Source organism: Pteropus vampyrus, unplaced genomic scaffold (genome assembly GCF_000151845.1).
Source record: "Pteropus vampyrus isolate Shadow unplaced genomic scaffold, Pvam_2.0 Scaffold131, whole genome shotgun sequence".
NCBI classification, from domain to species: domain Eukaryota; kingdom Metazoa; phylum Chordata; class Mammalia; order Chiroptera; family Pteropodidae; genus Pteropus; species Pteropus vampyrus.
The window spans coordinates 2663721-2691478 of record NW_011888912.1 but is presented as its reverse complement, the minus strand read 5'-3'; the positions used below and the strand labels follow the sequence as shown (position 1 = coordinate 2691478).

Sequence of the window (27758 nt, the reverse complement as noted above, 5' to 3'; positions counted from 1 at the left end):
CGTATTCATTAAATTTTCAATAAACCATATCCCTCGTCCTTTCAGTTACTCATGTGTACGAGCTAGCCTCACCTGCTGAGGGTCGGCTGGCTCGTCGCTAAGGAAACTGCCGCCTCCTCCGGCTCCCTGAGCGCTGCGGGTCCCGCTGTGGGTCCCGCTGTGGGTCCCGGCGCTCCAGCTTGAGCAGCCCCTCTGCTCATGGTGAAGGTCAGCTGGGTGCGACAACTCCTGGCTCAGGTTATTTCCCGGCAAGCGTCAGGCAGCTGTTAGTGTACAGACTTCTCTTACCTGTTGACTTCGAAATAATAGAAATTCTTCACTCTACTGCAGGAAACGAGGATTCTTTTTTTTTTTTTTTTTTTGCTCAGCTCTGGTGAATGCAGAAGTGAATTGGGTCCTTGGGGATTGGTTGTGGGTTTAATTCAGAACGTTTATTGACATGCCAGTGAGTCCAGGCATTGCGTTAAGATTCTAGGGTCTTAGAAATGAATTAAACCCTTCGAGTTAAAGGAACTCACAGCTCCTGGTGGGGGATCTGCAGCGGGTCGTACGGTACGTGTGCATGATGGGTTAGGGTCCAGGGTGACTGGCCACGTGGGCGCTGGGGAATGGGGGCGGCGGAGTGTGGGGGAGGGGCCGCCTGCAGTGTCTGGGAATGCTTTGGGTGAGGGCAGGGTTAGGGACGAAGTAGGGGTGTAGAATGAGTATGAGGATCATGCGGAACCCAGAAACACCAGCGTTTAAGGACGGAAGAGGATCTATTTGGAGGCTGCAGGAAATGTGCTGGAAGCCAAGGAAAGCAGGCTTGTTGAGTCAGTGTTTCATACTTACATAACTTCATGATGATGATTTTCTTAAGTGTCATCTCTAGACATAGCTGCAAAACCTTCTGGAAGACTTGGGTTGTTATGGTGTGTGTCCCGCTGCTCTCAGGCAGCCATTCAGATGAGGACCAGTTTTATTAGGCCGCAATTCCTCATCATTTGGGGTTAAATCATATCGATCATTGACTGTGGCAATAAACGCGAAAGAAATAAGACAGTTCTGCTAGTGCTGTCTCTACAGCACACAGCGTGGTCTGAGACCCTTGGAGGTAAGAACTGTTTACCTGCCACCCTGAACTGAGCACGCCTGTGTATTCGCACCCTCTTCGCTTTCCGCCAGGAGGTCGAGCCCTGAAGCGTGGTCAGGATGAGAGCACAGGAAGAGCCTGGCAGGTGGCCTGTGGCGGTATTAAAGGGTCCGGCAGTGGGGAAACCAGAGCAGCTTCCTAGCAATTCTAGTTCAGGTTCGAGCTTCAGTCTTCTCCTTCAAATGTGGCCGTTAGGGATCATACACGTTCTAAAATCATTTCTACTTTCGATGTTAGACTTACAGTTGATGTATCTTAATTGCAGCAAGACTACATAGCTCTTAAATGTTTACACCTACTGAAATGTATGACTTACTGTTCACTTTTTTTTTTTAATTTGATTGCAGATGTGTCTTTACATGGAAGAACAGCAAGCAAAGCAAAGGTTTTTGCAGCCTTTTAGTGTCTTCTCTGAGGCTCAGGCTGGTTTTTAGTGTCATTACTGTCGTTTTCCTGGCGTTGGTTTTGAATCTCCAAGAGTGACCAGTGTGGGAAGCACTACAGCACGTGTTGACAGTTCTCATGAAGCCTCGAGTTAGGGTTGGGGGGTGTTTGACCGACCCCGCCCTTAGTGCCCAGGTAGCTTCGGGTGTTGCTGAGGGAAGGCGAAGTGGCAGCGTCCAGCCTCTTTTCTAAACCTCTTCCCCTGACAAACCATTTTGGAACCTTTCTGAAGGTATATAATCTTGTCTTCACCTTCACAGCCTCAGTTTTCTACCAAAAACTGTCTTTTCCTCACCAGGATCCTAGGTAGGAAGGAAAACAGACTCAAGCTACTTAATAAATAATTTCCTTGTGGGAAAAACTAGCAGTATAGCTATGTGAGCATAACATGGTATATTGAAGTAACATTTGCAAGAGTTACAAGTGCCGTAGGGGAGAAAGACCCGAAATTGCAATTGGTCCCATTCAGTGACTATTGGTAGAGGCTAAAAGTCTTGGTTAGATCGTATGATGTATCCCTTTCAGATACTTAGATGTGTCAAACCAAAAATTATGACAGTGTTTCTAAGTGGAGGTTTTCATTCATTGTCTGTTTGGCTACTTAATTAGAGAGTTATTTTCCTGTTTAGAAATTTTTACCTCTTGGAGGCCTTGTTATGACCCTTGCCTTCTTTGAATGCCACCCCCCAGCCCCCGCCCGTAAAAGTCACGGCCCAATGAGATCTGACTTTGCCAAGGATATCTTAGTTTTAACATGACGCAGTGTGCATTGCAGATAATATGTAATTCTTTTATTGGAATAAAGCTTTGCAGCTGACAAATTGTCAAAACTGAATGACATTTATCCCATTTTCTCTCATTCTTTATAACCAGAAGAGGAGACAAAGTTTTGAGCGATCTGTGTTTAATGAAACAGTTTCTTTAAGTATATTATACCTACTGTGTGAACATTCTTAGGGACAGATATGGAGGATTGTTTTCCTTTCGATGCTTCATTTTTAGGATTAATGTTATTTGAAAAAGCTTCGGGCTAAAGTAAGCATAAATTACATAACATACAGACACACACATATGCATACATGCAAAGACAGCTCATCGTAATTCATAAAACTTTATAGATGAGATGAAATTTATTTCTATATCATTGTGTTTTGGGATCAGCAGGAATATTTGATTAAATAGGCTATCATTATACATTACCCATAAGTCTTAGTTTATAAAATCTCCAGGCCATTTGGACAGTATTTAATCATTTACTTGTATATTCTGACATGCTAGCTTTGATATGTTTTTGGTCTCACCTTGAACCCAGATCAGTTCATTTTATTTTATTTTATTTTATTGTTATTTTTTAACGCCAGGTGGTCTCCCTTCCAAGCACTAACCAGACCCGATCCTGCTTTAGCTTCTAAGATCAGACGAGGTCGGGCACGTTCAGAGTGGCATGGCCATAGAAGACCAGTTCATTTTAGAAAGCCTACAGATTTGTAAGGTATCAGAGAGCAGAGCTCTGAGCAGTGTAGTCTTAGTCTGCAGGTAGAATGTTAAGCAATGTGATTTCTGTTTGTTACATTGTATTTTGCGCAACAAAACACATTGCTTTCTTTATCTAAACAAAAATAAATTACTTTCACCTTTTTGACCAGGATGAAGTGTGGTAGGTAGTATTCTGAAGTTTATTGACCAAGGGTACTTACTATGCCACTGGCATTGAAACGTCAGCCAGTCTTTTCTGGAGGGGGGCGGGATAGGAAACACTCAAAGCCTTATCTGTAATTGCCTTCTTAAACAGTTAACGCTGCCAGTAAAAAATTTTTTTTCTTTGTTTTTGGTGTGGTAGTAAATAGCTCTGTACGAATTTGTAATCTGCTTTTTCCCTTTTAAAAAAAGTATGGCCAAAAGTAGTCTTTTTTAACAGTGTTTTTATGAGGCATTGCTATTTGGGCATTTTTACCTAAGTCTTGCTGTCCTAAAACGAAACTTTGTTTTACTTTTAAACTAAAAGCAATCAATAGTGATACATTTAGTATAGATCTGAAATAAAAGTAACTGCTTCCCCCTTCCTCTTATGAACAGCTGTGAAACTTACGGGTTTGTAATACCGTTTGTAATACCATTACGGAGATTCTACATGTTTAGTTTGTTACTCGTCCAGTCTTGGGTATCTTCCTATATTTGAGACATTTAGATCTTTTCTCCTTTATTTTAGCTGCAGAGTATTTTGTTATTTACAGATGTACCAACATTTATTTAGCTTATTCTCCACTGATGTTAAGGTTTTAAGTTCAGACAATTCTGCAGTGAATTTTTTTGTGCCTGTATCTTGATGTGAGTGGTAATAAATATTTGTGGAGTCAATTCCTACCAGAGAAGTTGCTGGGTCAGTGGGCCTTTAAAAATCTGACGCTTTCTACTTGCCCTCAAAAACAGTGCACTGGCTGTCAGGCCATGCGTGCCCTGACAGGTCGCTGATGCTGGTGGTACGTAGAATTTTAATCTTGCTAAACTGGTGGGCAAAAACAAGGGGATCTTGTGTATTTCCTGAATTTTGTGTGAAGCTGGACATCAGTCTTTTTACGATGACCATTTTTTCCTGCTAACTGTTGATACAATTTGCCCACTTTTCTGTGTTTTGTTTTTTTCCCCTTATTTATTGGTACGATCTCTCTCTCTCAATCTAGTATTTTAAAATGCTGCATAGTATTCAATGTTCTTATAATGCCATGCAAATCATCCTGACACAATACTGCAATTAATTTCATATGTGTATTTTGTTGACTCTGAGCGCCTTCTTTTCTTAGCATGAATTTCTAGGTATACGATTGGGTAAAAAGTCTGTGAACATCCTGGTATTAACTTTTTCTCTCAATATGAAGTTACTTATTATTTAATGGGTACTTAAGGTATTTAATGTTTTATTGCATTTAAATGGGTCAGGAACCAAAAGAAAATCAGCTGCGATCCTGCCACGGGAGACCAGCACCGTCACCCGCTCTGCTGTGCCAGCTGCCCAGTTTTCTTTTTCTCTTCCATACGTAGCCTGTTGCCCTTTTCCTCAGCATATGGAAGGAAAATCGTTCAATGTCAATAAATAGAGCTCTGCCACAGCACAAACTGTCCTTTTTTTTCTTTTTTGCTTTTTCATGTTAAAATACATGTAATACAAAATTTACCATTGTAACCACAGTTCGGCGGCATTGAGCAAGTTCACAGCCACCACCACTGCCCGTCTCCAGGATTTTCTCATTATTCCAGAGTGAAACTCTAGACCCATCAACACAGCGTAGTTTCTGTGCCTTTAACTGTCCCCTTGTCGTGGACATTTGAGTTGTTTGCAGTTCCCTCCGCTTGCAGTAACAGTTCGTACGTGTTTTTCTTCTTGTCTGATCATTTCCTCATGACAGCAGTTTTTCTAAGAACTTATATCAGGAGATATTGTTCAAGGTGATTCTTAAAATGGGTTTTGGATGTCCTGCTATTTTTCTTTTCCTCCCACAGAAGAACTTATCCTCAATTTTACGATAAAAACTAATGTAACTGGGGTGTGTGTGTGTGTGTAAATGTATAGATGTAGTTTATAGAGAATTTGCATTGATATAGCTATTTTGTAAAAAGAAAGATAATTTTATGGAACAGAGAAGTCAAAGACTCTTTCTCCTAAGTCTGATTTTTTTCCAACGAGGTCACGGCTCAGTGACATTGCTCAGTTGGAAGGTTGTAAAGAGGGGGGTGTGTGCAAGATGTGTCACCCCCGTGGGGAAGGGTCCTTGTCTGTGTTCTGTTCTGGTGGAAAATAGATTGAGAAACTACCCTATGTTCCGTTTTGTTTGACTGGTTAGAGATAACGTGTGATTTATGTAACCCGGGGTTTTAATTTTAAAACAATTTGTTAAATGTTAGAATTACAAATTCTTCTAATAAAAGCTTTTGCTTTTTCCTTAGGATTGGCAGCCGCCATTTGCATGTGATGTCGACAAACTTCATTTTACTCCACGTATCCAGAGGCTGAATGAATTGGAGGTAACGTCTTCAACCGCTGCCCTGGTGCCTGTATTCTGTATTCCAGAGGGGCCTTTTTGAAGAGGCTCCATCACAAACCTAGTGGTTTTAGTGAAGCTAGACTATGGCCAATAATCGATAATCACAGGAAATCAAATGGCAATAAGGCCTTTGCAGCAAACCAGATTTCATTAAAAACACTGGTTTTTGTCACTTATTGTCAGCCTGTTAATTCATTTATTTAAATCTTAAGTTTAGATGACAGCCACTAGAATTTAGGTTTTGGGAGGAATGTACTTTGAGAACTATCTAAAGTAAAAGACTCTTCAGCTCTAATTTTCTTCCAAATATATACTTTCACTTAGACTTAATAACACTTTAATTGCCCAAGAAGGAGTGAGAAATGCAGGGGATTCTCTAGAGAAGAGGTAATGTCTCTCCATTTTCTGCGCTGCTAAAACCCTACAGTACAGGGTGGATAAGGCTTGGGTCACTGACAGGGTTTTGCGGTTCGTGTTTTGCTCATCCGATCGTCATATTGAACCAAACCATCTTTCATTTCTCTGTACCAAGCACACGTCTTGAACGTAAGTCGAACGTGTGTCCACTGTAATTCTGTGGCCGTTGGTGGAAATAGCACCTGGTCCACGTGTTTTCAAGTTGAGCTTGAAAGACAGGAGACGGGCACCAACTGTGGTCTCGGAACATGTTTGGGACCGTCTGCACGTTGATGTCAGTGTGGGTCTTGTGCGAGTTCAAACTAAAACCATCTTTTTACAAGGAGAGGAAAAGAAAGTGACAAATTTTTTTAATTACTTGTAGGCGGCAGTAATGATCTGTTAAAGGAATAACATTTAAGAGAGTTTTCCTAGTTTTCTGTTATCTTTACGTTATCAGGACATTAATATTAATATAGAAACACTATTGTCAACCTGTTTTTAAATTTGTGTTTGAGCAGATAAGAAAATCTGTGCTTCGAAAGAGCAGGCCTTTAAAGTACCCAAATTATAAAAAGGCCAAGGGGGGTGAACAGGAGCTAACTTGTCACATGGATTTAACCAGTAACAAAACTGTGCTCGCGAGTACTCTGAATCCGAGACATCTCTCTCCCCCGGCGCCCGCTTACGCCATTGGAGGGTTTCCCGAGAGTTTGACTTTTTGCCTGGCACGTGGTACTAAATTTGTGTTGAGTTAATGTGTAATTATTTAACCAGTTTAATTTTTATATTTTTCCAGTTTCTCTATCAAATTCAGAAGTGGCATTGCACTTACATATTCTAAGAACGAAAATACCACACGTTCAGGTAATAGGCAGGAGCTTCAAAATTAGCTGGGTAATATTAAAACTCACTTCTTTATCGTTTAGGCTCAAACTCGTGTAAAATTGAATTTCCTGGATCAGATTGCAAAGTACTGGGAGTTGCAGGGAAGTACTCTGAAAATTCCGCATGTGGAAAGGAAGATCTTGGACTTGTTTCAGCTTAATAAGGTAAAAAACTAATGGCTACCCTCTCTCACTTAATAACTGTTCTGACGGCGCGGATGTGTCTTCTTTGCCTTGAAAAAAAACTTAATTGTATAAAATACGTAAGATGGAATTCTCCATTCAGTTTAATGACTGGCCCTGCTTCTCACATCTGAAAGCCTCATCTGATGAAATATTTTGCTGTCACCTGTTTGTTTTTCTTTTTCTTTTTTCTTTCTTTCTTTTTTTGGGTCATTTTAAAACTTTACAATGGCTCTGTAAGTTATTCCATTCTCTTTTATTACAGATGAGACAAGTGAGGCCCAGAGAGAAAGCTGGCCAAGCTAAAAGGCTGTCATAATGCAGCACCTTAGCTTCAGGGCCACTCCAGTCTGAAGCCAGCACCCTTTCCTCCACCCATGCACCTGTCCTTCCTGCTCTTTAGTTTGTGGAGGCTTATAAGAGTCACCGAGTTGGACCCTTTTTTTAAATTAGAGATTTCATTGTTAATCTAGTTCTTCCTTCCAGAAAATTTTCACTGCTTTGGGAAACAGGTAGATTTTGCAGGGTGCAAAGTGTTTATGGACCACTCCGTTAGAAGCAGTGTTTAAATTGTCTAGCTTAAAAAGAGTAGTGCGTGTATATTTTCTTTTGACCTGGAAAATGTATTTTTAAAGGATTACCTCAGCCACGAACAGTTTGTTCTTGGAATCACATGTAGGCACGAGGGAATTAGAAGTGGTTTTCATATAGATATTTCTGATTTATTTTCCTAATTATCATTTTTTTATTATGGTGACATTGGTTAATGAAATCCAGTAAGTTTCAGGTGTACGATTCCGCAGAAAGGCATACATGTATACGTTGCATTGTGTTCACCGCCCATAGTTGGATTTCTTTCTGTCACCGCATATTTGACATCTAATTTCTTTTGCCATTTTATTTAACAGTTAGTTGCAGAAGAAGGTGGATTTGCAGTTGTTTGCAAGGATAGAAAATGGACCAAAATTGCCACCAAGATGGGTTTTGCTCCTGGCAAAGCTGTGGGCTCCCATATCCGAGGGCATTACGAGCGAATCCTCAACCCCTACAACCTGTTCCTGTCTGGGGACAGTCTGAGGGTGAGTGCGGGCCAGCCTTTCCCCGTCGCATGTCACTGCTTGTTCGGGGGGAGTGAAAAGCCTTGATGATGTGTGAGAAAACTTTGTGTGATGAAGCTGTTGACAGAACCTTGTCTTTGACTTTTTTTGCCAGTGTTGTTTTTTTCTGTTTTGAGAGCAGCCATATTTGGAAGTTTGTTTTGGGGGTGGAGAAGGTCGTAGAGGAAACAGACTTTTGCTGCCACAAGCCGGAATCCATTAACTTCTCTCTGTGGATGTCCCTTCCTTGCAGCGAGGAGTCGATCCTTGTCTGCTCGTTGTGGCTCGCGCTTCTGCACTCGCTCGCTCCTTGATGTAGTCCTAGTTGTCACACGAGCGGGCAGCGTGTGAAACAGCTCGCCTACCTGTTCTCTCCTGCCCGCTGAGATCCCCAAGGCGATTTCAGATAGGACGCTGGTAAAGGGTAGGGGACCAGGTGATCCTTCCTGTTTAGCTCGCGGGTCCCTCCTCTAATTGTTTCTTTGTAGCCAGCCACGTTTGTTTCCTTACAAAGATGGTATTTGCCAAATTATTTAGATAAAAACTTCTGTTCTAATTAAACAGTGTTATAGAAACTTCCCACTTACTTCAAGGCCCTGGTAGAAAAAGAGTGTCATGACCCATTTACACCCTTCGAGTTACTCTCAGAGCAGTGAGCTCTGATTTTCAGAACTTTTACTGTGCCGTAGAGAGGCAGCGAGGTAATGGTGTAGGTTCAGGGATCGACCAGTAATCAGACCTGTCTCGATACCGATGTATACCGTCTGCACTGCTTAAACCTGTCGACCTCCGCAGTGGCGTGCCTTCCCCGCTCTCGACTCCAGGTGAGCTCGCTTTTCAGCCAGGAAGAACATGCCCCTCCGATGCCGTGAGTGAGGGGAATGGGAGCATCCGCCTGCCTCACCGGCTGCAGCGTTCTAGAAACATCTGCCCTTACAGAGGCAGCTGTTGTCGTAGCTGACGACACATAAGCACTCAGCCGAGTGAGGAACGGGTGTTTAAGGGACCCTTCACAGACGTGTCTGCAACACAGGTCGATGTTGAGGGGCCTCCTGTATGCCCGGTATATTCTGGGCACTGATACATGTTCACCGTAGAAAATTTAAAAACAAAGGAAAGTATAGTGAAGAGAAAATCACTCCTAATCCTCTCACCTGCTCCCCCTCGCCCCCCAGGCTTTTTTTGTGCACATGCAGAAAAACTGGGAATGCGTTCTTCGTCTATGTATTGTGTCCTTTTCTGTTCTCCTAACATATCACGAGCGTTTGCCAAGTCACTGAATGTTTTCGAAGATAGTGTTTTCAATGACTCCATGGCATTCCACTTGCATAGCCGGGTCTCCATTTGATTTCCCCTAAGAATATTTAGGTTGGCTCTAATTTTTATAATGATACCGTGGTGGGCATTTTTTGTACATAAATTTTTATGTTCATTTCTGATTTTTGAAAATTCTTAGAGGAAAGGTGAATTGGAATACATATATTTTTGAAGAGTGGAAAATAACAATGAGCTGTCACTACACCTCTGTTAGAACAGCCAAAGTCCAGACACCGACGACACGGGTGCTGGGAGGATGTGGAGCAGCAGGAGCTCCCACCACTGCTGGTGGCGGTGGTGCAGATGGTGCAGCCCCTTAGGAAGACAGTTGGAGGTTTGCTAGAAAAGGAAACATACTCAATTGCGTGCCCTGGTGTTTACCCCAAGGAGTTGGAAACTCAGGTTAACACAAAAGCCTGCATGAGGCTGTTTATAGCAGGTCCGTTATTCAGTAGCTGAACGGATAAACTGGTGCCTTCAGACAATGGGGTGTTACTCAGCACTAGAAAGAAGGGAGCCGGCAAGCCATGCAGAGACAGGGAGGAACTTGAAGTGCACATCAAAAGTGATCGAAGCCAGTGCGAAAGGCGACACATAATGTGCGGTTCTAATTCTGTGACATTCTGGAAAGGGAAAAACTGTGGAGACAGGAAAAAGATGAGGATTGCCGGGGCGGGGCTGGGAGAGAAGGGTGAGTAGGAGCGGGGAGGACATTTAGGGCAGTGGAACGACCGACTGGATGACATCGCGATGGTGGACACAGGTCCTGTCACGTTTGTCCAAACCCGTAGAATGCGCAACACCAGGAGTGAGCCCTGACGTCAGCTACAGACTGAGTGAAGGTGATGTGTGCATGTGGGTCTGTCACTTGGAGCAAACGCACCACTGCTGTGGTTGGGGGGGCGTCGGTAGTGGGTGAAGCTGTGCACGTGTGGGGGCAGGGAGCACGTGGGGACTCTCAGCTGCTATAAACCTGAAACTGCTCTAAAAACTAAAGTCTTGACATTAAGAAATAAAATGATGCACGATGAACGACTTGTGGAGACGGGCGAACTACGCACAAGCTCTGCGGAGCTGGAGGCGAGCGAAGCGGCGTGCGGTGTACAGCACCGAGGCCCGTCGTGCGGCCCCACGTTTTCAGGCGGCGTAAGGGGTTGCTCCATCTCTGTAGGGTGCTGTCATTACGGTGTGGTGATAGCGGTGAACTTCAGTCCCAGTTTCTCAAAGGGTTAACATTCGAGAGTCTGTGTGTGATAGCATTACACATAAAGCAAACTTCAGGTGTGTTTTCGATTGTGGTTTAGAATAAAATAATCAGCCTCTTCATATCTATATCCTAAAAAGCTTCTGAGCTTGATTTCACCTTAGGTCTCTAAAGTCCTCGTAAAACCCAGCAGCAGACCATAGATTGTGGGACCATTTAGACTAATGGTAGATAGGGCTACGTATGTAATGTTGGAATTTCTGGCCACCCACTTAATAAAATTTCTGTGATTCAGCTCAGTTGTATCTCTACAATCACATACTTCTAGGTCTCAAATAGAAAGTTCATATAGTACTTAGAAAAGGTTAATTTAGGTGACAGACAGGTTTTATTCCCATTCGCCATGCAAGCTTCCACTAAGCGCACCCTGAATGCTCACTAGAGGACGCGGTACAGAGTGGAGGGCAACATTCGACACCAAATTAACACTTCCAGATCTTTCTATGCGTGGGTTTAATTAGAATAATCGGGAAGTGTAATATTTATAGGTGGTGGAACCAGTGGTCGGCGTAGTAATTGTTTAGAGAATTAGTCTGTAGCAGTACAGTGTTTTTTATAACACGTCGTATTTTGTAAACGTTAGACGTCGATTTTGTTAGGACAGTTGCTGGTTAGGTGCTTTCGGTTCTTCTGCCGCCCTCGGGTTCTTCCCGCGCACGTACGGAGGGGGAGCCAGGTGTGTTGGTGAGACTGGCAGTAACGATGCTGGGAGGGGCTGCTGCAGTGTATCTTATTCCAAGTATAGATGATGTAAGTGTGAGATACCTCTAAGTGGTAACATTTTGGAATGTTACCTGCTTTTTTGAAAAGTGCTGCTTTGTGACATTCGTGGGTTTGCTCATGAAGGGGTGGACGTCAATACTAGATTTAGTGGTAGTAATTTGAAGTCACTGTGTTTTGTACTGGCATTAAACACCCTCTCTCGACGAGTTTAGAATCAAACTAAAAAGAAAAACGAGCAAGATGAGGCTCTCGTCTGATCGAAGCCAGAGTGGTTGCTGTGGGCCCCCTTCCCCGGCGACAGCCTGGCCTTGCGAGTGAGACTTCGTGGGAAGCCCGCACGAGGGAGAGCACTCGAGTCAGGCGACCTGTTTTCTCAGTTCGGATGATCCCTTTCGCTAATAGAGCGTTGCGACTTAAACTACAGGATTGCACAGTTTAGAAAATCTGTTGGATTCTGTATTGACCTGAACACTTTAAAAACGAGATATTTTGAATATGGAAAGTTACTTTGGAAACTTTTAGGGCCCTTTGCGACGGCTGGGGCTTCGGGGATCGGTGGTTGCAGCTGGCTCGTCGGCAGTGCCTTGCGCCCACTGTGGCCTCTTACGACTGATGACGTTAACAGATGACTCGAAGCACCACCATGCACTTGTTGAAATTTTTTAAGGTGCCGTGCACGCGTGTATGATTGGCAGCTGCAGGTATTTTTGTTTACGTAGACTTGAAAGGTTTCAGACCTGTTAACGTATGTATGTAAATAATGTAAAATAATACCTTGCAAAACGTTCCATGAAATTTTCTAAGATTGAAAAAGAGGGGAAATGATTCAGTACAATTGTGTTTTGTTTCTAGTGTCTGCAGAAGCCAAACCTGGCCACAGACACAAAGGACAAGGAGTACAAGCCCCACGACATTCCCCAGAGACAGTCTGTGCCACCCTCAGAGACGTGCCCCCCGGCCCGCCGAGCGAAGCGCATGAGGGCGGAGGTGAGCGCCCAGCTCTGCCTGATGCTGGCTTTCTCCCACAGTTGGTGACGCGCACTCGGGGGGCTGTGCTTTCGGGGGTACGGGAGCGAGCTGCAGCAGCCGGCCCGGTAGCAGCCTGGCTTGGTTCGCCTGTTGCCCTCGCGAAGTCGGCCAGTGTTCGCGGGTCGGGAAGCCTAGGAGATGCGAAGCTGGGGCTTCTGTGGGAAAGAACTGTTTCTTGCAAGACAGAGGTTAGAAGGTAGCGAAAGCCGTTTCTCTCAGGCTTCCCGAAAAGGAATATGGAGTCTGTGGGAAACATTCACGCTCAGGCAGAATAACTGTGCGACCTGGGCAGGGAGAGCCCCGAGCCCCGAGCCCCGAGCCCCGAGCGGGGAAGACGAGGCGAGCTCCAGAGGCGCGACAGACCGTGAGGGTCGTTTGCTGTGAGACTCTTCTGCCGGGGGGCGCCCCGGCCTGGTCCCTCGGAGGCGCGAAGGCTGCGGGAGCCGGGGTCTCGGGGCCAGCGGGCCGGGCTGGAGCTGGAAGCCCTGCTGCGGCCGTCTGTGGTTGCTTAGTAATCACTGGTGAGGATGGGGAAAGCCATTTTGTTTCCTGGGGACATGGGTAAATAAGAATTGTTTCTCACGTAAGTAAATGAGAGACACGGAAAACGTAGTGGCTCCATTTTTCTAAACTGGAGAGTGTCTCTGAATAGGGAAATATGGGTCATTTGAAGCCCATAAGCAGGCTTAAAATTAAAGTTTCATTAGTCAAAGGCAGCTCTTGTTTAAGCACATCTTGATCTGTACATGTGTAAGTCATGCCCCAGTGCTGTGGACGCTGGTGGCGGTGATGTCACCTGGGAGGGAGGTCCGATTGGACATAAGCACGAACACACACGAAGAAATGGACACTTGGTGTGGTAGACCACAAAGATTGTTTCGCTTTATGATAAGTATTAGCAGTTCAAGAAATAGTGGGTGTGTATCAACTGTAAGGGAAAAATACATTTAAAAAATAATGGCAGCTGAGACTCGCTTACACGGGCCTTCGATGAGAGGGGGATCCTGGACAGTTTAGCCATGTGGCTAACAGTGTAGCGGTTTACTGACAGAATTCACGGCAAATTGTCGTGGAAGCTGAGTTTGCCGTGGGTGCTGACAGACTTTGGGAGAAGCCAGCAAACTCTTCCAGGCCAGTGGAATTATGCTGTGACCACAGCTGCTAGGGTTGGGGTTTGTGACGACTTAAGAAAGCCTCGGGGTAGAGGGCAGCTGGGAAAGCGAGAGCTGCTTTCAGTTTGGGTTTGTTCCTGATCCGTTCACCTTTCCCTGTGTTCTGACCCATCGAAACGAGAACATCTCTGAGATTCCTCATCTACTCCTTAAGCAGCGGCACCCTTAAGGGTGAGATCTCTCTCCAGAGGGGAGAGAGAAGTATGTTTTGAATGCTCTATTATTAGTAAGACAATTTATAGGGTTATAATTGCCGTGAGATTCCATTTGGATTTTAGAAGATTTTTTTTCAGGAGATAATCATGTATATGACAACTTTTTTTAAAGGCCATGAATATTAAAATAGAACCAGAAGAGACAACAGAAGCCAGAACTCATAACCTGAGACGTCGAATGGGTTGCCCAACTCTAAAATGTGAAAATGGTAAGACAGTTCATCCATGAACGGGAAAGCAGGAACAAGTAAATAAAAGTAACTGTTAATTAAGAAAACTTCGGAGCGACCGTCACGTACTAATTCCCGGATTGGGCCTTGAGAAGTAAAATCGCAGTACATTCCCGTCCTCCTCATAGTTCAGTGACCGCGAGGGGAGGGAAGCAGATGAGTCTCTGCGTTTCGGAAACGCGATCGGGCTTCTCGGCTCTTGCTAGTTGCTGCTTCGAAATGTAGTTCATTGGCATTTGTGGGAAAGAAGTGATTTGCGAAAAGCATAGGTGCCTTTGACTAAATGTCTGATCGATTTATTTTAGCATTTTAGCGTGGTGGGCAGACATACTTTCTGAATCTGAATTCTAGTTGGTAGTTGCTGGCCTGACCTCTGCATGATGCCAGTCACTGGGAGGTAGGTTCGGGGTTCTGTCAGGGAAGCCGTGTGTCCTGCGTAGGTAGGTGAGCCACGTACAGATGAAACAGTTAGCGAGCTTGTGGGTGGTGGAAAAGCAGCACAGTGTGATGGAAAGTAGGTGGGTTTTTAAAAATACGGACCTGAGTCCTGGCTCAGCCGCTCACTAGTTGTGCTCTCTTAGTGATGTTCTTCGAAACAGGTTTGTTGCAGAGGATTAAATACTTCATGGAAAGCGTTTCACACAGTGCCTCCTACAGGCTTCATTAATTGATAGCCAGTGTTTTAGCCGAAAGTCCTGGAACCAGGCGGATGGTGAGGCCAGGCACCTCAGGTCCCGGGAGGTGATCTGTGATGTGGGGGTGTGGTGGGGATCGGCCATCTCAGAGCCAAGAGGAATGTGCTTACTGCCGTACACATCTCAGTCTTACAAAGACTGTGTCTTCAGCTCCTTTTTTAAATGCATACAAACCAGAGGAGCCTCCATCTTGGATTTTAGACGGTGCGAGAGTTTGCATTTTGTCATAAAGTCACCAGCACCAAGCCCTTGTCCATACACAGGAACACTGAGCACTGCTGCTGCCAGTGAAAAGAAATAGGAAGTCACGTTCGTGTCCGGGGTGTGTGTGGAGGGAGGTGACAAGGGCAGGAGGAAGCTGAGGAGACTGGCCCAGAGGAAGAGCTAACTGGGGGTGCCTCTCGCAGAGAAAGAAATGAGGAGCGGCATCAAGCAAGAACCCCCGGAGAGGAAAGAGCTCACTGTGGAGAGTGAGAGGGAGAAGCCCAAGAGTCGGCCGAAAAAAACCACCAGTGCTGTGAGTTGACATCTCTCGATACTTTGCCCAGGGGTGTGCTTTCGTGCGCCTTGGCAGTGCTGGCGGGGTGCCCGACAAGGCGGAGACCCTTTCATGTCAGTCCACAGTGTCGGTGTGTAAACGGGGACGCGCACGAGCGCGTTACGGGCACAGCAGCGGTGCCCGGGACCCTGAGAGCCGTCCCCCTGGAGCCCAGGTGAGCAGTGAACGGCGCTGCGCTGGGTGGTCTGCGGGGTTGCTGGTCTGTCGCTAGCCCTCCTCCAGGTGAGCCGAGGGCTGGGTCCAAACGCAGGTCGATGTTTCCCAGCCTTGCAGCAGGGAAGGGAAGAGGAGTGGGGGTGGGAGGGAAGGCGAGGCAGGGCCGAGCGCGGGGAGCCTGGGCGTCCGAGGACGTGGGTGCCGTGGTCCTCTGCCCCTTCGAGAGCCCAGTGAGTGGCTCGTCAACAGTGCCTTCCATCTTGGAGTTTGACATGACTCCAGTTAAACGTTTTCTTCATAATTATCCCCACACATCCACCAAAAACGTGATCAGAACGTGGCAGAGCCCAGACTTGATTTGCTGCAACAGGACGACTGAGACAGTGGGTTTCGTGGGCCCTCCGCCCTCCGTCTCCGCGTCACCTGTCGTTCGTTTGCTGTGGCCGCCTCGACACAGAGCCACAGCCAGTTTAAACGGCGGACGCGTCCCCTCTCCGTTGTGGAGGGCAGAGGCCTCGCCCTGGCTGTCGATGGGTCCGTCTTCTCCCTGGGTCTTCCCGTGGCTTCCTCTGAAGTGTCTGTGTCCTGCCCCACTTTTCTCACAAGCTCCCCAGTCATCTTGGACTAGGGCCACCCACAGTCCTAGGCCGAGGTCCTGGGGTTAAGACTTCCACGTGGATTCTGGGGGGCACAGTCAGCCCCTAACGGGTAATGGTGGTGTGTTTTCATCACTGTGTATTTGGGGAAGTTCTTAGCTACAGCTCCTTAATTAGACTATGAAGTACGAATGTAATGTGGTTGATTAACAGGTTTTTTTAGCGTTGAATTTTTCCTTTACAAGTTCTGTTTTTGGGTAGGCTGATAGGGTATCACCTAACACGTTACTATTCTTCTAAGCTACTGAAAGCTGGATGTTAAGTAGCAAACTTTAATTGGAACACAACCTCTCGAGAAAGCTTGGGGACGTGGTTTGGGGCTGAGAAATGTGTCACGGGGCACACGGAGCGTGTGTCTCCGCTCGGTGCCCTTGGGGGCGGGCGTTTGCATTTGAAGACTGGAGAGGCTGCATCATGCCTCAGATCCAGTGCTTCCTTACGGTTTCACAAAGTCAAGTCGGAGCTCATAACCCCTTGTTCTCTACCCATTTTCCATGGCTGCAGGTGGACCTCTATGTCTGCCTCTTGTGTGGCAGTGGCAGTGACGAGGACCGGCTTCTCCTGTGTGATGGATGTGATGACAGTTACCACACCTTTTGCTTGATCCCACCCCTCCACGATGTCCCCAAAGGAGACTGGAGGTGTCCTAAGTGTTTGGCTCAGGTGAGAATTAACGGCAGAGGTGGCATTAGAGAATTTCCTTCGGGAGAATCTTGGCTTTGCCTTTGGGTTTGAGACGTGGCAGTCGGGGATGCTGAGGCCCCTGGAAGAACGGGCTGAGGCTGAACAGGAGGTGGCCATGGGCGGGAGTGCCACAGCCATGCAGGGAGCCGAGAGGCAGGACAGATTTTAACAGCCACATTTAAATTTCTCTATTGATAAAAGCATTGTCTGCTCCTTGAATGACTTTAAACATGGAAAGACGACTTCCTAACCCTTGGATAAGCACTTTATTTTGCTGTGCATTCACCCAGACTTTTTTCTGTTTAAATGAATGGCATTTTCCTACGGAAGTAACGTAACTTGCTTTTTGCACGTGTGTAAGTGATGCGCATTCAGACGGAAACGCTTCTCCCCTCCCTGGCAGGAGTGCAGCAAGCCGCAGGAGGCGTTTGGCTTCGAGCAGGCGGCCAGGGGCTACACCCTCCGCACCTTCGGGGAGATGGCGGACGCCTTCAAGTCCGACTACTTCAACATGCCGGTCCACGTACGTGCAGGCCTAGGCCTTGACCCGGGGCATTCGTAACTGGGAGAAAGGTCTGGAGACAGGTTTGAGTCGGCGCCTACCTCTGTTAGTCCTCGCTGGGCACAGCGAAAGCTTCGCTTGCCGGTGTCAAAATCCCACCGTACTTTAAGATGCATCGCGGTCTTCCATTCGGTTTCTGTAGAGATTGGCTTTGCCACGCAGAGTGAGCAGCAACAGTGACACCAGTAAAGGACTCTCGGCCACCCTTTCAGCCCAGTAGACGGAGTTCAAAGAAAACGTCACATGACGTGTCGAATGAGCCCCGTGTGCCAGTCAGTGTGCCGGGTGTTGGGAACACGCTCAGGAACTGTTAGTTTGTCATAAGTTAGGGTTACACTGCGGGGTGAGTTCGTTTTAAATGCCCTGTTACTCACTGAGACGCAGCAAATGAGCACACCAAAATTAGGTGGTTTTCTACTATAATTCTGTGTTTTCCTCACCACTAACGAGGCGCTACTGCAGATGCTTCTTGCGTGTTGATCTTTTTTGAAGTGGGTTTTTTTTCTTGGGCTGGTTGCTGCGTTCCGATGAGAGGGCTCTCCATTTTTTCTCGCCCTGGTCGCTGTGTCTTTGACCCGCCCCCGCCCCCGCGGCATTGAAGTGAACCCGTTTCCTTCTCCCGTCGCTGACGCTAGCTGTTAAGTGACTTCAAGTATTTTTTTAATGAGTTTGTAAATTCAAATTAGATTCCGTTTGACATTAAAGTTCTTCTGACGCCTTGTGCGTTACGTTATGTACCCATGTGTTTGCCTAACCAGTTTTGGGGACTTGTATATGACCTCTCCCACCTGTGGTCAGCTTTTTTTGGACTCTGAGGGACAGGCAGTTAAGCGACGCACTTCTGGACTCGCATCAGCTCAGCCACAGATTCTAGACCCTCGGTCTGGTGGCTCTTGGCAGCAGTGCAGGCTGCTGCAGAGTGACTGGCAGAGTGGCTGCTTTCTCGCTCACATTCTGCACTGTCTTCCCGCACGGTCGCCTGCGTCACTCAGCCAGGTCTAGTGACAGAGTGAGAGGGCGGACGCGGACATGTGTTCAAACGCATCTCAAAGGAAAAGCGTCATTCAGACGCAGCCAGCTCTTGTTACTGTGCGGCAGTCAGCCGAGTTATGTGTCGCGTTTCTCAAAACAGAAAACGTCCCCAGTCGTTGCTGGCAGCGTTCGCTTTCCTTGACTCCCGTCTGTAGTCGTCATTAGGTTTGTGATGGAGAAATGCGAATTTCTGATCAGTTCTTACTCTCTTAGTTATTAAATTCCTTTTAGAAAACAGTGTTCACGTTTGAGCTACCTGGAGTCACTTGTGGAATGCCAGGGACACCTTGCTCCGTAGGGCACTGTCCTGTCACTCAGCCTCGGTAGTCAGGCCGCGCACGGGCTGTCGGCGAGCGTCTGGGAAATACCAGGTTTTCTCTTCCTCGTCGCTTTGCTTTCAGATGGTCCCTACGGAGCTGGTGGAGAAAGAATTCTGGCGACTGGTGAGCACCATTGACGAGGATGTCACAGTAGAGTACGGAGCCGACATCGCCTCGAAGGAGTTCGGCAGCGGCTTCCCTGTGCGCGACGGGAAGACGAGGCTGTCCGCCGAGGAGGAGGTGGGCTCCGGCTGGGGGGCGCCTGCGTGCCAAGGGGGGACCTCCTCGATCGCACGGGCACAGTGCTGCGTCAGTAACGGCCTTGCACGGAGCACACGGAGCTCGGACCTGAGTCATTTGCCCAGTTGTTCTTTGGTCGGCTCGAAGTGATTTGTCAGTACTTCGTCCAGTCCTTACTCACCGGGTCTTTAAAGATTTCAAGACAAGTAGGAAAAACTGCAGAAGAATTTTAGCCTCAGCTGTGCCACAGCACTGTGACGACATCAGAAAGTGACTTTCCCCCCTTGGCCTTCAGATTTTCTGACTTGGTTTCTCCTGAAGAAAACCGAGGGACTGGGCCCAGACCTCTGTATGTCTGAACTTTGATACCTGAGGCCCTTAGTTTCCTCATACAAACTCTTAGGAAGGTTTTGGTTCCTGTCCTGGGAGGAAGTCAGGTGTCTTTTGGTAAACTTTTTGAAATCTAACTTGTATGCGGAAAAGTACACAATGTGGATAGCTTGGTGGTTTTCACAAAGTGAGTACACTCGTGTGCCTAGCACCAGAAGAAGAACGGGGCATCAGCACAGGTCCCCAGAGAGCCCCGTGTCTGCCGTCCCTCATGTAGGCGGGGGCGGTGGGGGGGGCAAATTCTCACACGATGTGAGCCCGTTTTTATAAAGTGTAAAATGGCAAGAGCGAGCCGTGGCACCCAAGAGGTCAGCACAGCGGCTTCTCCTGCCCCCACAGTTCTGTTTTGAAGGAGACTCCTTTCGTCTGTCTTTTCGAAACAGTCAGAATTCTAAGATATCAGTGTGACGTGGCTAAACCTTTGCACTGTTTCCGCCTCCTTGCTTTCAGGAATATCTCGACAGCGGCTGGAATTTGAACAACATGCCGGTGATGGAGCAGTCTGTCCTCGCCCACATCACTGCCGACATCTGCGGCATGAAACTCCCTTGGCTGTACGTGGGGATGTGCTTCTCTTCCTTCTGTTGGCACATCGAAGACCACTGGAGCTATTCCATCAACTACCTGCACTGGTGAGCAGCTCCTAGGGCCTTGGCTAGTGCGCAGGCTGCGCTGGGAGCCAGGTGTCGGAGCCCAGCCGTCACGAAGAGTGATGAGCTGCTTTCTCCGTCAGATGTGTTGCCGCTGTTGGAACAGGCATCCTGACCAGTTACGATAGCAGTTCTTAAGGGTTCCCGGGAAATCTCTGCACCCCCTGAATTGCACATGCACTGTTTTCAGTGTGACGTGTTGCTGGGGAGAGGGTAGGCAGCTTTTTTTACCTAGTTGTCGAAGAAGCCTTTACTTGCAGAAGGATGAAAGGCGTTGAGCCTCGCTGTCCTTTTGGCCAGCCCTTGGGTGGCCGTGGCAACCCGGACTCCCTTAGGAAGAGGAGCGGGGCGGAGGGGCCGCGGTGTCCCCAGGGCCTGGCCTCCCTGCACACGTTACAGTGCCTCATCCTGGCGTGTGAGGTGGGGGGTGGGGGCAGATGTTTAGACTTTAAATTTTTCGGCCGAAGTCATTTTTTTTCACATCCATTTCCCTTGCTCTCTAAGTAAAAAAAAATATTTGGAGATCTGTGACGCACTGAAATCGTTACACCAGGAATTTGAGGGCGCACTGCGGGAACGGGGGTCGGCACGTGTGTAGGGAGCATCGGTTCTGCCTCGTGGGCAGTCGCTCCCAGCTGTACCGCGAGGGTGGTGCTCCCCGGCCTCACAGGGACAGTGCAGATGGATCGATGGATCGATGGACAGTGTGCAGTGGTCTGAGGGGTGACAGCCCTTCACACGTGCCGGTTGCCTTCCCGCGTTTGATGGACTCGGCCGGCAGGATGGACAGGGAAAAGGGCAGGAGAGAATGGCCTCCCCTCAGCAGTTGCTTTGGGAATTGTGCCCGCGTATCCTTCGGCTGAACACGATACCCCATATTCTAGGAAATTTTAGATACCTGCATTTTCCAAAGGGTCAGACAAGGGAGGAGAGGGGCCTCGCGCTTGAAGGGGAAGTGTGTTAGACACCTCCAGATCATTTCTCGTGATGCCGCTTGACCTTGAACGTCCCTGTGTCGTGCCGTCTCGAAGCAGTGTCTGAAGAGTGGGGACCAGGTCGCCGTTCTGTCCGTGTCGATGTTGTAGGCTGATGGTGTGTGGCTTGAAAAAGCTACCGAGTTTCATGTTTACATATTTTTTGAGGTCAGTTTAGATTTATTTTTACAATCTCGTTTCCAGGGGTGAGCCCAAAACCTGGTATGGAGTCCCAGGGTATGCGGCTGAGCAGCTGGAGAGCGTGATGAAGAGGCTGGCCCCGGAGCTCTTCGTGTCCCAGCCGGACCTCCTCCATCAGCTGGTGACCATCATGAACCCCAACACCCTGATGACTCACGAAGTGCCTGTACGTTCCCGGTCAGGCTTCACCCTGGGACTCATGTTCGTGAAGGTGGTTTGGTGGCGTGTTCTCCCTGACATAACGTGGAGTAGGAACCTGGTGCCATGTTGCATTGAGCCGTGGGACGGGGTCCTCAGACACTGCGAGCTAACCTGTCGCAGCTAATAACTGAAGGTTAAGCAGCCATACTTTACAAATAACAAGTGCTTGGTTCTCTCTGTGCTGTGACTTTTGTTTATAATTTGAATCTTTCACTGCAACAGAACAAAAAAAAATAGTAAATACGTTAGTATAAATTACTGTGGCGGTAGTTAGGTTCTACTATATGAGATCTAAACTGTAATGTTAGAATTCTTCATATTCTGTTCCTACTTTAAAAAATAACTTACTCAGTCCACATGATCTTAGTTTTGAATGATCAATGAAGTCTGTGCTTGGCGGTCTTGGGGACATTATTCTCCCCCACCCCCACCCCCACCCCCCCATCTTGTTTCGAGAATAAATGTAATTTAGCGTCTTGAGCTTGGAATTCAGGGTTCCCATTCTAGCCGAAAGGTGCTGTTGGTGACCCTTCCTCTGAGCTTGCTGTGCAGTGACACTTACGTGTACCTGGGCTTTCTTTGGGAGGATACTCTGAAGATGTTCGGGGAGGCCAGATTGAGTGCTATGGAGTGGAAGAGCCCATCCGTTCTAGTTAGTTAAATCGAGGGTAAACGCTACAGAAAGTGAATTTTTTATCTTGCTCTGACCGAAACTTTATCCGGTTGGGTTTATAGGCCAGTAAATTGGGACAGATCAAAAAGACTTTTCTTTAAGAGATCGTAAAATAATCATGGCCACAGCTTAGAAAAGACCACCCTTTTCTTTCTCGCTGTTGGTATTTTTCACATCGACATCATCCTCCACCCCCCGCCCCTATGAACTGATCTTTCTGATTTGTTACAAGGAGCTTGCTCTAAGCCAGACCTACTAACTGAGTGAACCACGCACATGGGGTTGGGTTCTGGCCCTGCACGGACAGATGGATGAGCTCAGGCATTTGAGGACTCAGTCTTTAGTGGAAAAGGTAGATAAGGGAAAGGCAGTGTGGTTTGACAGTGGCGTCAGGTGGGAGGCTGACCCCTCAACTCTGGAGAATCAGGGCTCAAAATGACATTTGAACCAGGACTCGAAGCTCTGGTAGGGAGTAACGTTTGGCAGAGTTGGGGGGAGGGAGAAGTGGCCCCTGGGGACGGAGCTGTGCTGGCAGGTGGGCTTGGCCTGTGTGTGTGTCAGAACCCGGAGGGTGTGTTTTGCACGTGGCTGGTGCTGCTGGTTCATGTGTGCTCGAGAATTCGCGTTTCTAGCAGGGTCTCAGGTGATTGCTCATGCTGTGGGTCTGAGAGTTGCGTTTTGGAGAATCGCTGATGGTATTTTTATTATGAGAAAGTTAAGTCCAGTCGAGGGTTTGTACCCAGAGCAGTGTAGGGTGTTTTGGGGTGAGGGTGATGGGAAAGGGGGATTGTGTGATCAGGTAAGTAAGTTTGGGGTCCAGCCAAGCAGAGTTCTGTGTGGGATGAGAATCTTGACGTAGCGTGGGATTTCTTTAACTGGTGGATGACCCATTTTGGTATAATGATGCGGGATAGCCTTCACTGTGGCCACATTTAGAAACACGTGCCCCGACCCTGGATGTAGCATGAGCCACGTTCCCTTTTCAGATGTTAATCAAGCCTGCCAGTCTGGGCGCCACTCTGTCTCGCGAGGACGAGGACGGAAGTGGTATCTCTGCGTGTCCTCTGCCATAGTGCTTTGTCGTCGTCGTCTTCCCTGGCCCACTTTTAATTGGCGGAAAGCTACCCCTTCTGGAGACTCATTTGATAGTCTGTGTCCAGATTGTCTTCCACGAGAATGTCACTAAAAATTTCCAATTCTTTCTCCTTCAGGTTTACCGGACGAACCAGTGTGCTGGGGAGTTTGTGATTACGTTCCCACGAGCCTACCACAGTGGCTTCAATCAAGGCTTTAATTTTGCCGAGGCCGTTAACTTCTGCACTGTTGACTGGGTACGGAATTATGTCTTACGAGCCTTTCCTGCAGAGTTGTGTAGAATGTGTAGGTGCTTACGCCTGTTGCTGCTCAGACAGCTGTCTGCAGGTTGTTGACCACCCGTGAGACGAGGCGCTTGCACCATGCCGTAGTCCAGTGCCCTGCTTGCTCTGTGGACGCTTGTGTTTGCTTTGTAGCAAGACTCGACGAAGGAGTCTCGAGTTGCGTTTGGCTACAGCTCAGTATCTCGTCACAAACCGGTAACAGACGGCGTCCGTCTTAGACCTTACGTAGCACTGATTTAAGCTGTCCGCAACAGAGCAAGTTCTGTGGTAACATCAAAAACGAAGAAAGAGAATTTGTACTAGAATGCAGCAATTTTTAATGACACATTTGGTTTCAGTTTATGAAGTGGCATTTTTATATTACTTTTCATTTACCTAAAAGCTGTCTGGTTTAAGTGTATGGTGTTAAATCTAACGAATTACAATCTGGTGTTTTTCTGTCCCAGTTTTTGGAGCATCGTTGACCCCTGATTTAGGTCAGACACCATTCCAGCACAGTTGCTTCAGGAAATGTTCAAATTCACGTTTTCAATTAGATTCTGCATTGCCGTGGACACTAATGCATTATTAATACATCAGGTTTTTTAAACCAGCTTTTAACTAAGGCACCTAATATGCCAGATCTTAGAGAAATGTATTAATAATCTGCCGTCACAGCTCCTTCCCCAGGCGCCACTTCTCCCTCCCCCAACTCTGCCAAAAGATTGGAAAAGGCCCAAGGCCTCTTAGGATCTGCGTTTAGAGTAGATAGACGATATGTGTGACCCAGAATGTGACCTTTAGTGATTCGGTACCGGGGGTCAGAAGTCTTTAGGGACAGGAAAGAGGAAGACACGTTTCCCATCTGTCTCCGTCTCTCTCGCCACAGCTCCCACTAGGCCGGCAGTGCGTGGAGCATTACCGCCTGCTTCACCGCTATTGTGTGTTTTCCCATGATGAGATGATTTGCAAGATGGCTTCCAAGGCTGACGTACTGGACGTTGTAGTGGCCTCAACAGTTCAGAAGGACATGGCCATCATGATCGAGGACGAGAAAGCTTTAAGAGAAACTGCCCGTAAATTGGTGAGGTTTCTGGAATCCTGGTTGTGTGTCGTTCGGTATTTTTACGTAGTGAAGTTCTTACGCACTTTAATGTTGTTTTAAGAAGTCATTTCTTAGTCTAATTTCTTTTAAGACCATTCTGATAGATGTATATTAATATCTCTTTGTGGTTTTAATTTCCGTTTCTGTAATGGCTAATTACGTGTCATTTGCTGCCTGTGCGTGTTCTCTGGGTGAAGTGTCCCTTCAAGTGTTCTTCCTCGCCCCCTTTTCATTAGGTCGCTGTGAGATTTCTATTTGTTCTGGACAGTCCTATTCCGAGAGGTGTTCTGCAAAGATTTTCTTCCAGTTGGTGGCTGGCCCGTCCTTCGCTTAGCAGTGTCTCGCAAACAGCAGAAGTCTTTATTTTGATGAAGTCCAATATATCAAGTTTTTCCTTTTATGGGCCTTTTGTGTGCTTTTCTTAAGAAATCTTTTACCTAACCCAAAGTCACAAAGATTTTCTTCTATGTAGCCATCCACGTGGTCAAAATGTTAAAATACAGACTAAAAAGAGTAAAACAGAGGACCTTGATGGTTCGTAAACTGACTTCATCAGGTTCCAGCTTTGAAGCCTGGTTTTGGACCCAGTGCCAGAGGAGGGGAAAGTGGGCAATCCTGGCCTCGCGGTGACGAGAGGCGTGTCCTGGGAGGGCGCTCCGGACGCCCGGTGGCTCACGCGGCCTTTCGCACTGCCTGGTTCAGGGCTTCGTTTTCTTGACGCTTTCATTGAGAGCAGCTTTATCACGACGGCAGCCTCTGTCGCACAGATGGTCCGGCCTTTCAGTAACAGTCCTCCTCCAAGCGGCTTCACGCCGAAGGCTCCTAGGCCGCCCAGCGCCGCCCGCCCTCTCAGTCCCCGCCTGCCTGGCCGTCTCTCCACTTCCTTTTACTTCTCTTTGTCCCTTTACGGAGTCTCCGGCACTGTCGCTCTGAAGCCCTATGTGCTATTTCTCCTGAGGCGGAAAGTGTATACATTTCCTTTGCTCTCGTTCATGCCCAGAATATGGACAAGGCCAATTTGGAGTAGAATAAACAGATGATCTTAGTAGTCGAATAGTGCTGTTTGTCACTCTCTTCATTCTCACATTAAAACGGCCAAACAGGGCCTACCTTGTCCAACACCGGGTCCTCCTGGACCAGTGGGGTACTCGACTCCCCACATTTGCTGTCACTGGTGCTTTGACCCCACACGGCTCTGGCCCCGTACTCCCTGTTCCGGTCAGGCTTTCGTTGACTCTCGCATGTTTGTCGCGGGCTGGCGGTCCTGAAGTATGCCTCATTCTAGGGAGTAATTGACTCGGAGAGAATGGATTTTGAGCTGTTGCCAGATGACGAGCGTCAGTGTGTAAAATGCAAAACAACGTGCTTCATGTCCGCCGTCTCCTGCTCCTGCCAGCCGGGCCTGCTTGTGTGCCTGCATCACGTGGGAGAGCTGTGTCCCTGTCCTCCGCATAAATACAAGCTGCGGTGAGTGGGGACAGCGATTTTTTTCCTCCTGTGGGAGGCAGTAAATCTTCAGTGATGTCCTGTGCAAGGCTGAAATACTGAGTGTAAAACATCTGCTTTTCCCCAAAGCCACATGTCTCAGAGCTAAGTCTGCTGTCCTGTGTCCAGGTACAGGTATACCCTGGACGACCTCTACCCCATGATGAACGCCCTGAAGCTTCGCGCAGAATCTTACAACGAATGGGCCTTGAATGTGAATGAAGCTTTGGAGGCAAAGATCAACAAGAAGAAAAGTACGTGGTGTAGACAGCGTGACGCGGGGTTGGGCGAATGGGGACCGGTTGTGACGACGCCACATCCATCAGCTCCGCCGTCCTGGTCAGGCCTCTGCAGCCAGCCTTGCGGAGCGCCAGCGGGGAAGGTTCGAAGGGAGCACATGAGGCGGGCGCCTTACGCAGAGCGAAGTCGCGATGTGGGAATCGTGCACGGTCGTGTGCTTCGCAGATCGCATTGTAGGAGGCAGAGCAACCTTTACCCCTCTCCGTCTCTGAAACAACAAGTATTTCACGTTTTACGTGGAACCGTAAAACCCCTTTTTAAACTAGATCTCGCAACAGCACGTGTTAGGTGAGGGGTCTGAAGTGCTGGTTTGTCACTCATTCCTCTAATCGAAGTCAGAGTCTCTGTCCCTCGCCACTACCTTCAAAAGCCACCGGTTCCCGTCCTGAGTCTTCCCACCTGCATTCCTTTCTGCGGCCCAACTGGCCACTGCCCTCTCTGAGCACGCTGGAGTGGCCCGCCAATGGCAGGGCACAGTAAGAACCTGTGTTTGCTTTGTTCTGACGCGTAGTTGTTTGTATCTCAAACGCTTTGGTGCTGAAGGGCAGCTCTGGGCCCTCGCTGCAGACGCCACCCTCAGCCCCACCCAGGCACAGGCGCCGACTCCTCCGTGCACCGCTACTGCCCTTCTTCCCCGTGGGAGCAGACGTCGCAGGAGACTCGACTTCTCCTTTTTTTCAGGCCTTGGCAGCTTTAAGGCTTTAATCGAAGAATCTGAAGTGAAGAAATTCCCAGACAACGATCTTCTGCGTCACCTTCGCCTCGTCACGCAGGACGCAGAGAAGTGCGCCTCGGTGGCCCAGCAGCTGCTCACTGGGAAACGGCAGACCAGGTGTGTGGCTCTGGCTGAGGCGGGGCCTCTGGGCTGCGCGAGGCGGCCGCTGTCCCGCCATCTGGGCCCCCGGCGTGCAGGCTGCCGAAGCTTCCCCGGCCCTGTCTCCGCAGGTACCGGTCCGGTGGAGGCAAGTCCCCCAATCAGCTGACAGTGAGTGAGCTCCGGCAGTTTGTGACGCAGCTGCACGCCCTCCCCTGCGTCCTCACTCAGACGCCGCTGCTGAAGGTACCTGCAGGTGTGCGTGAGAGAGCCGCGCAGCAACCCCGGGTTTTGTGAATACGTTCCGTTGACGTGAGGAACTTGTTTTCCGTTTGCACGTTGACTCACAAACGTCTTCGGTGACACGGTGAATGGTGTGTGGGTGTGCGTATGAAGAGATCGTAGCAGGTGGTAACACGGTGAACGGTGTGTGGGTGTGCGTATGAAGAGATCGCAGCAGGTGTACGAAGGAGAGAGAACGTGGGGAATTTGTAAGTCAGACGTGACCACCAGCTGTTCCTTGCGCCAGGTGTAAGGTTGTGCTGCGTCACTGGTTTCAACTGTCAGCTGGCTT

The 27758-nt window shown here is 48.0% G+C and overlaps 1 protein-coding gene across 5 annotated transcripts in view; it reads left to right on the top strand.

The window, feature by feature from the left end:
• KDM5B (lysine demethylase 5B) overlaps window positions 1–27758 on the top strand; it is a 50067-nt gene that overhangs the window by 10471 nt on the left and 11838 nt on the right. For 4 of the 5 annotated variants that reach the window (XM_023534745.1, XM_023534746.1, XM_023534744.1 and 1 more), the window contains exons 2-18: window positions 5519–5596; window positions 6942–7064; window positions 7991–8161; window positions 12336–12470; window positions 14012–14108; window positions 15232–15341; window positions 16700–16858; window positions 17283–17402; window positions 18875–19033; window positions 19874–20055; window positions 21252–21414; window positions 23334–23453; window positions 24370–24564; window positions 25871–26052; window positions 26200–26324; window positions 27052–27202; window positions 27316–27430. In XM_023534745.1, coding sequence (XP_023390513.1) covers window positions 5519–5596; window positions 6942–7064; window positions 7991–8161; window positions 12336–12470; window positions 14012–14108; window positions 15232–15341; window positions 16700–16858; window positions 17283–17402; window positions 18875–19033; window positions 19874–20055; window positions 21252–21414; window positions 23334–23453; window positions 24370–24564; window positions 25871–26052; window positions 26200–26324; window positions 27052–27202; window positions 27316–27430 — 2385 coding nt within the window. Of the gene's footprint in view, window positions 1–4032; window positions 4057–5518; window positions 5597–6941; window positions 7065–7990; window positions 8162–12335; window positions 12471–14011; window positions 14109–15231; window positions 15342–16699; window positions 16859–17282; window positions 17403–18874; window positions 19034–19873; window positions 20056–21251; window positions 21415–23333; window positions 23454–24369; window positions 24565–25870; window positions 26053–26199; window positions 26325–27051; window positions 27203–27315; window positions 27431–27758 lie in introns of those variants that run through there. The other variant, XM_023534747.1, reaches the window with a different exon arrangement.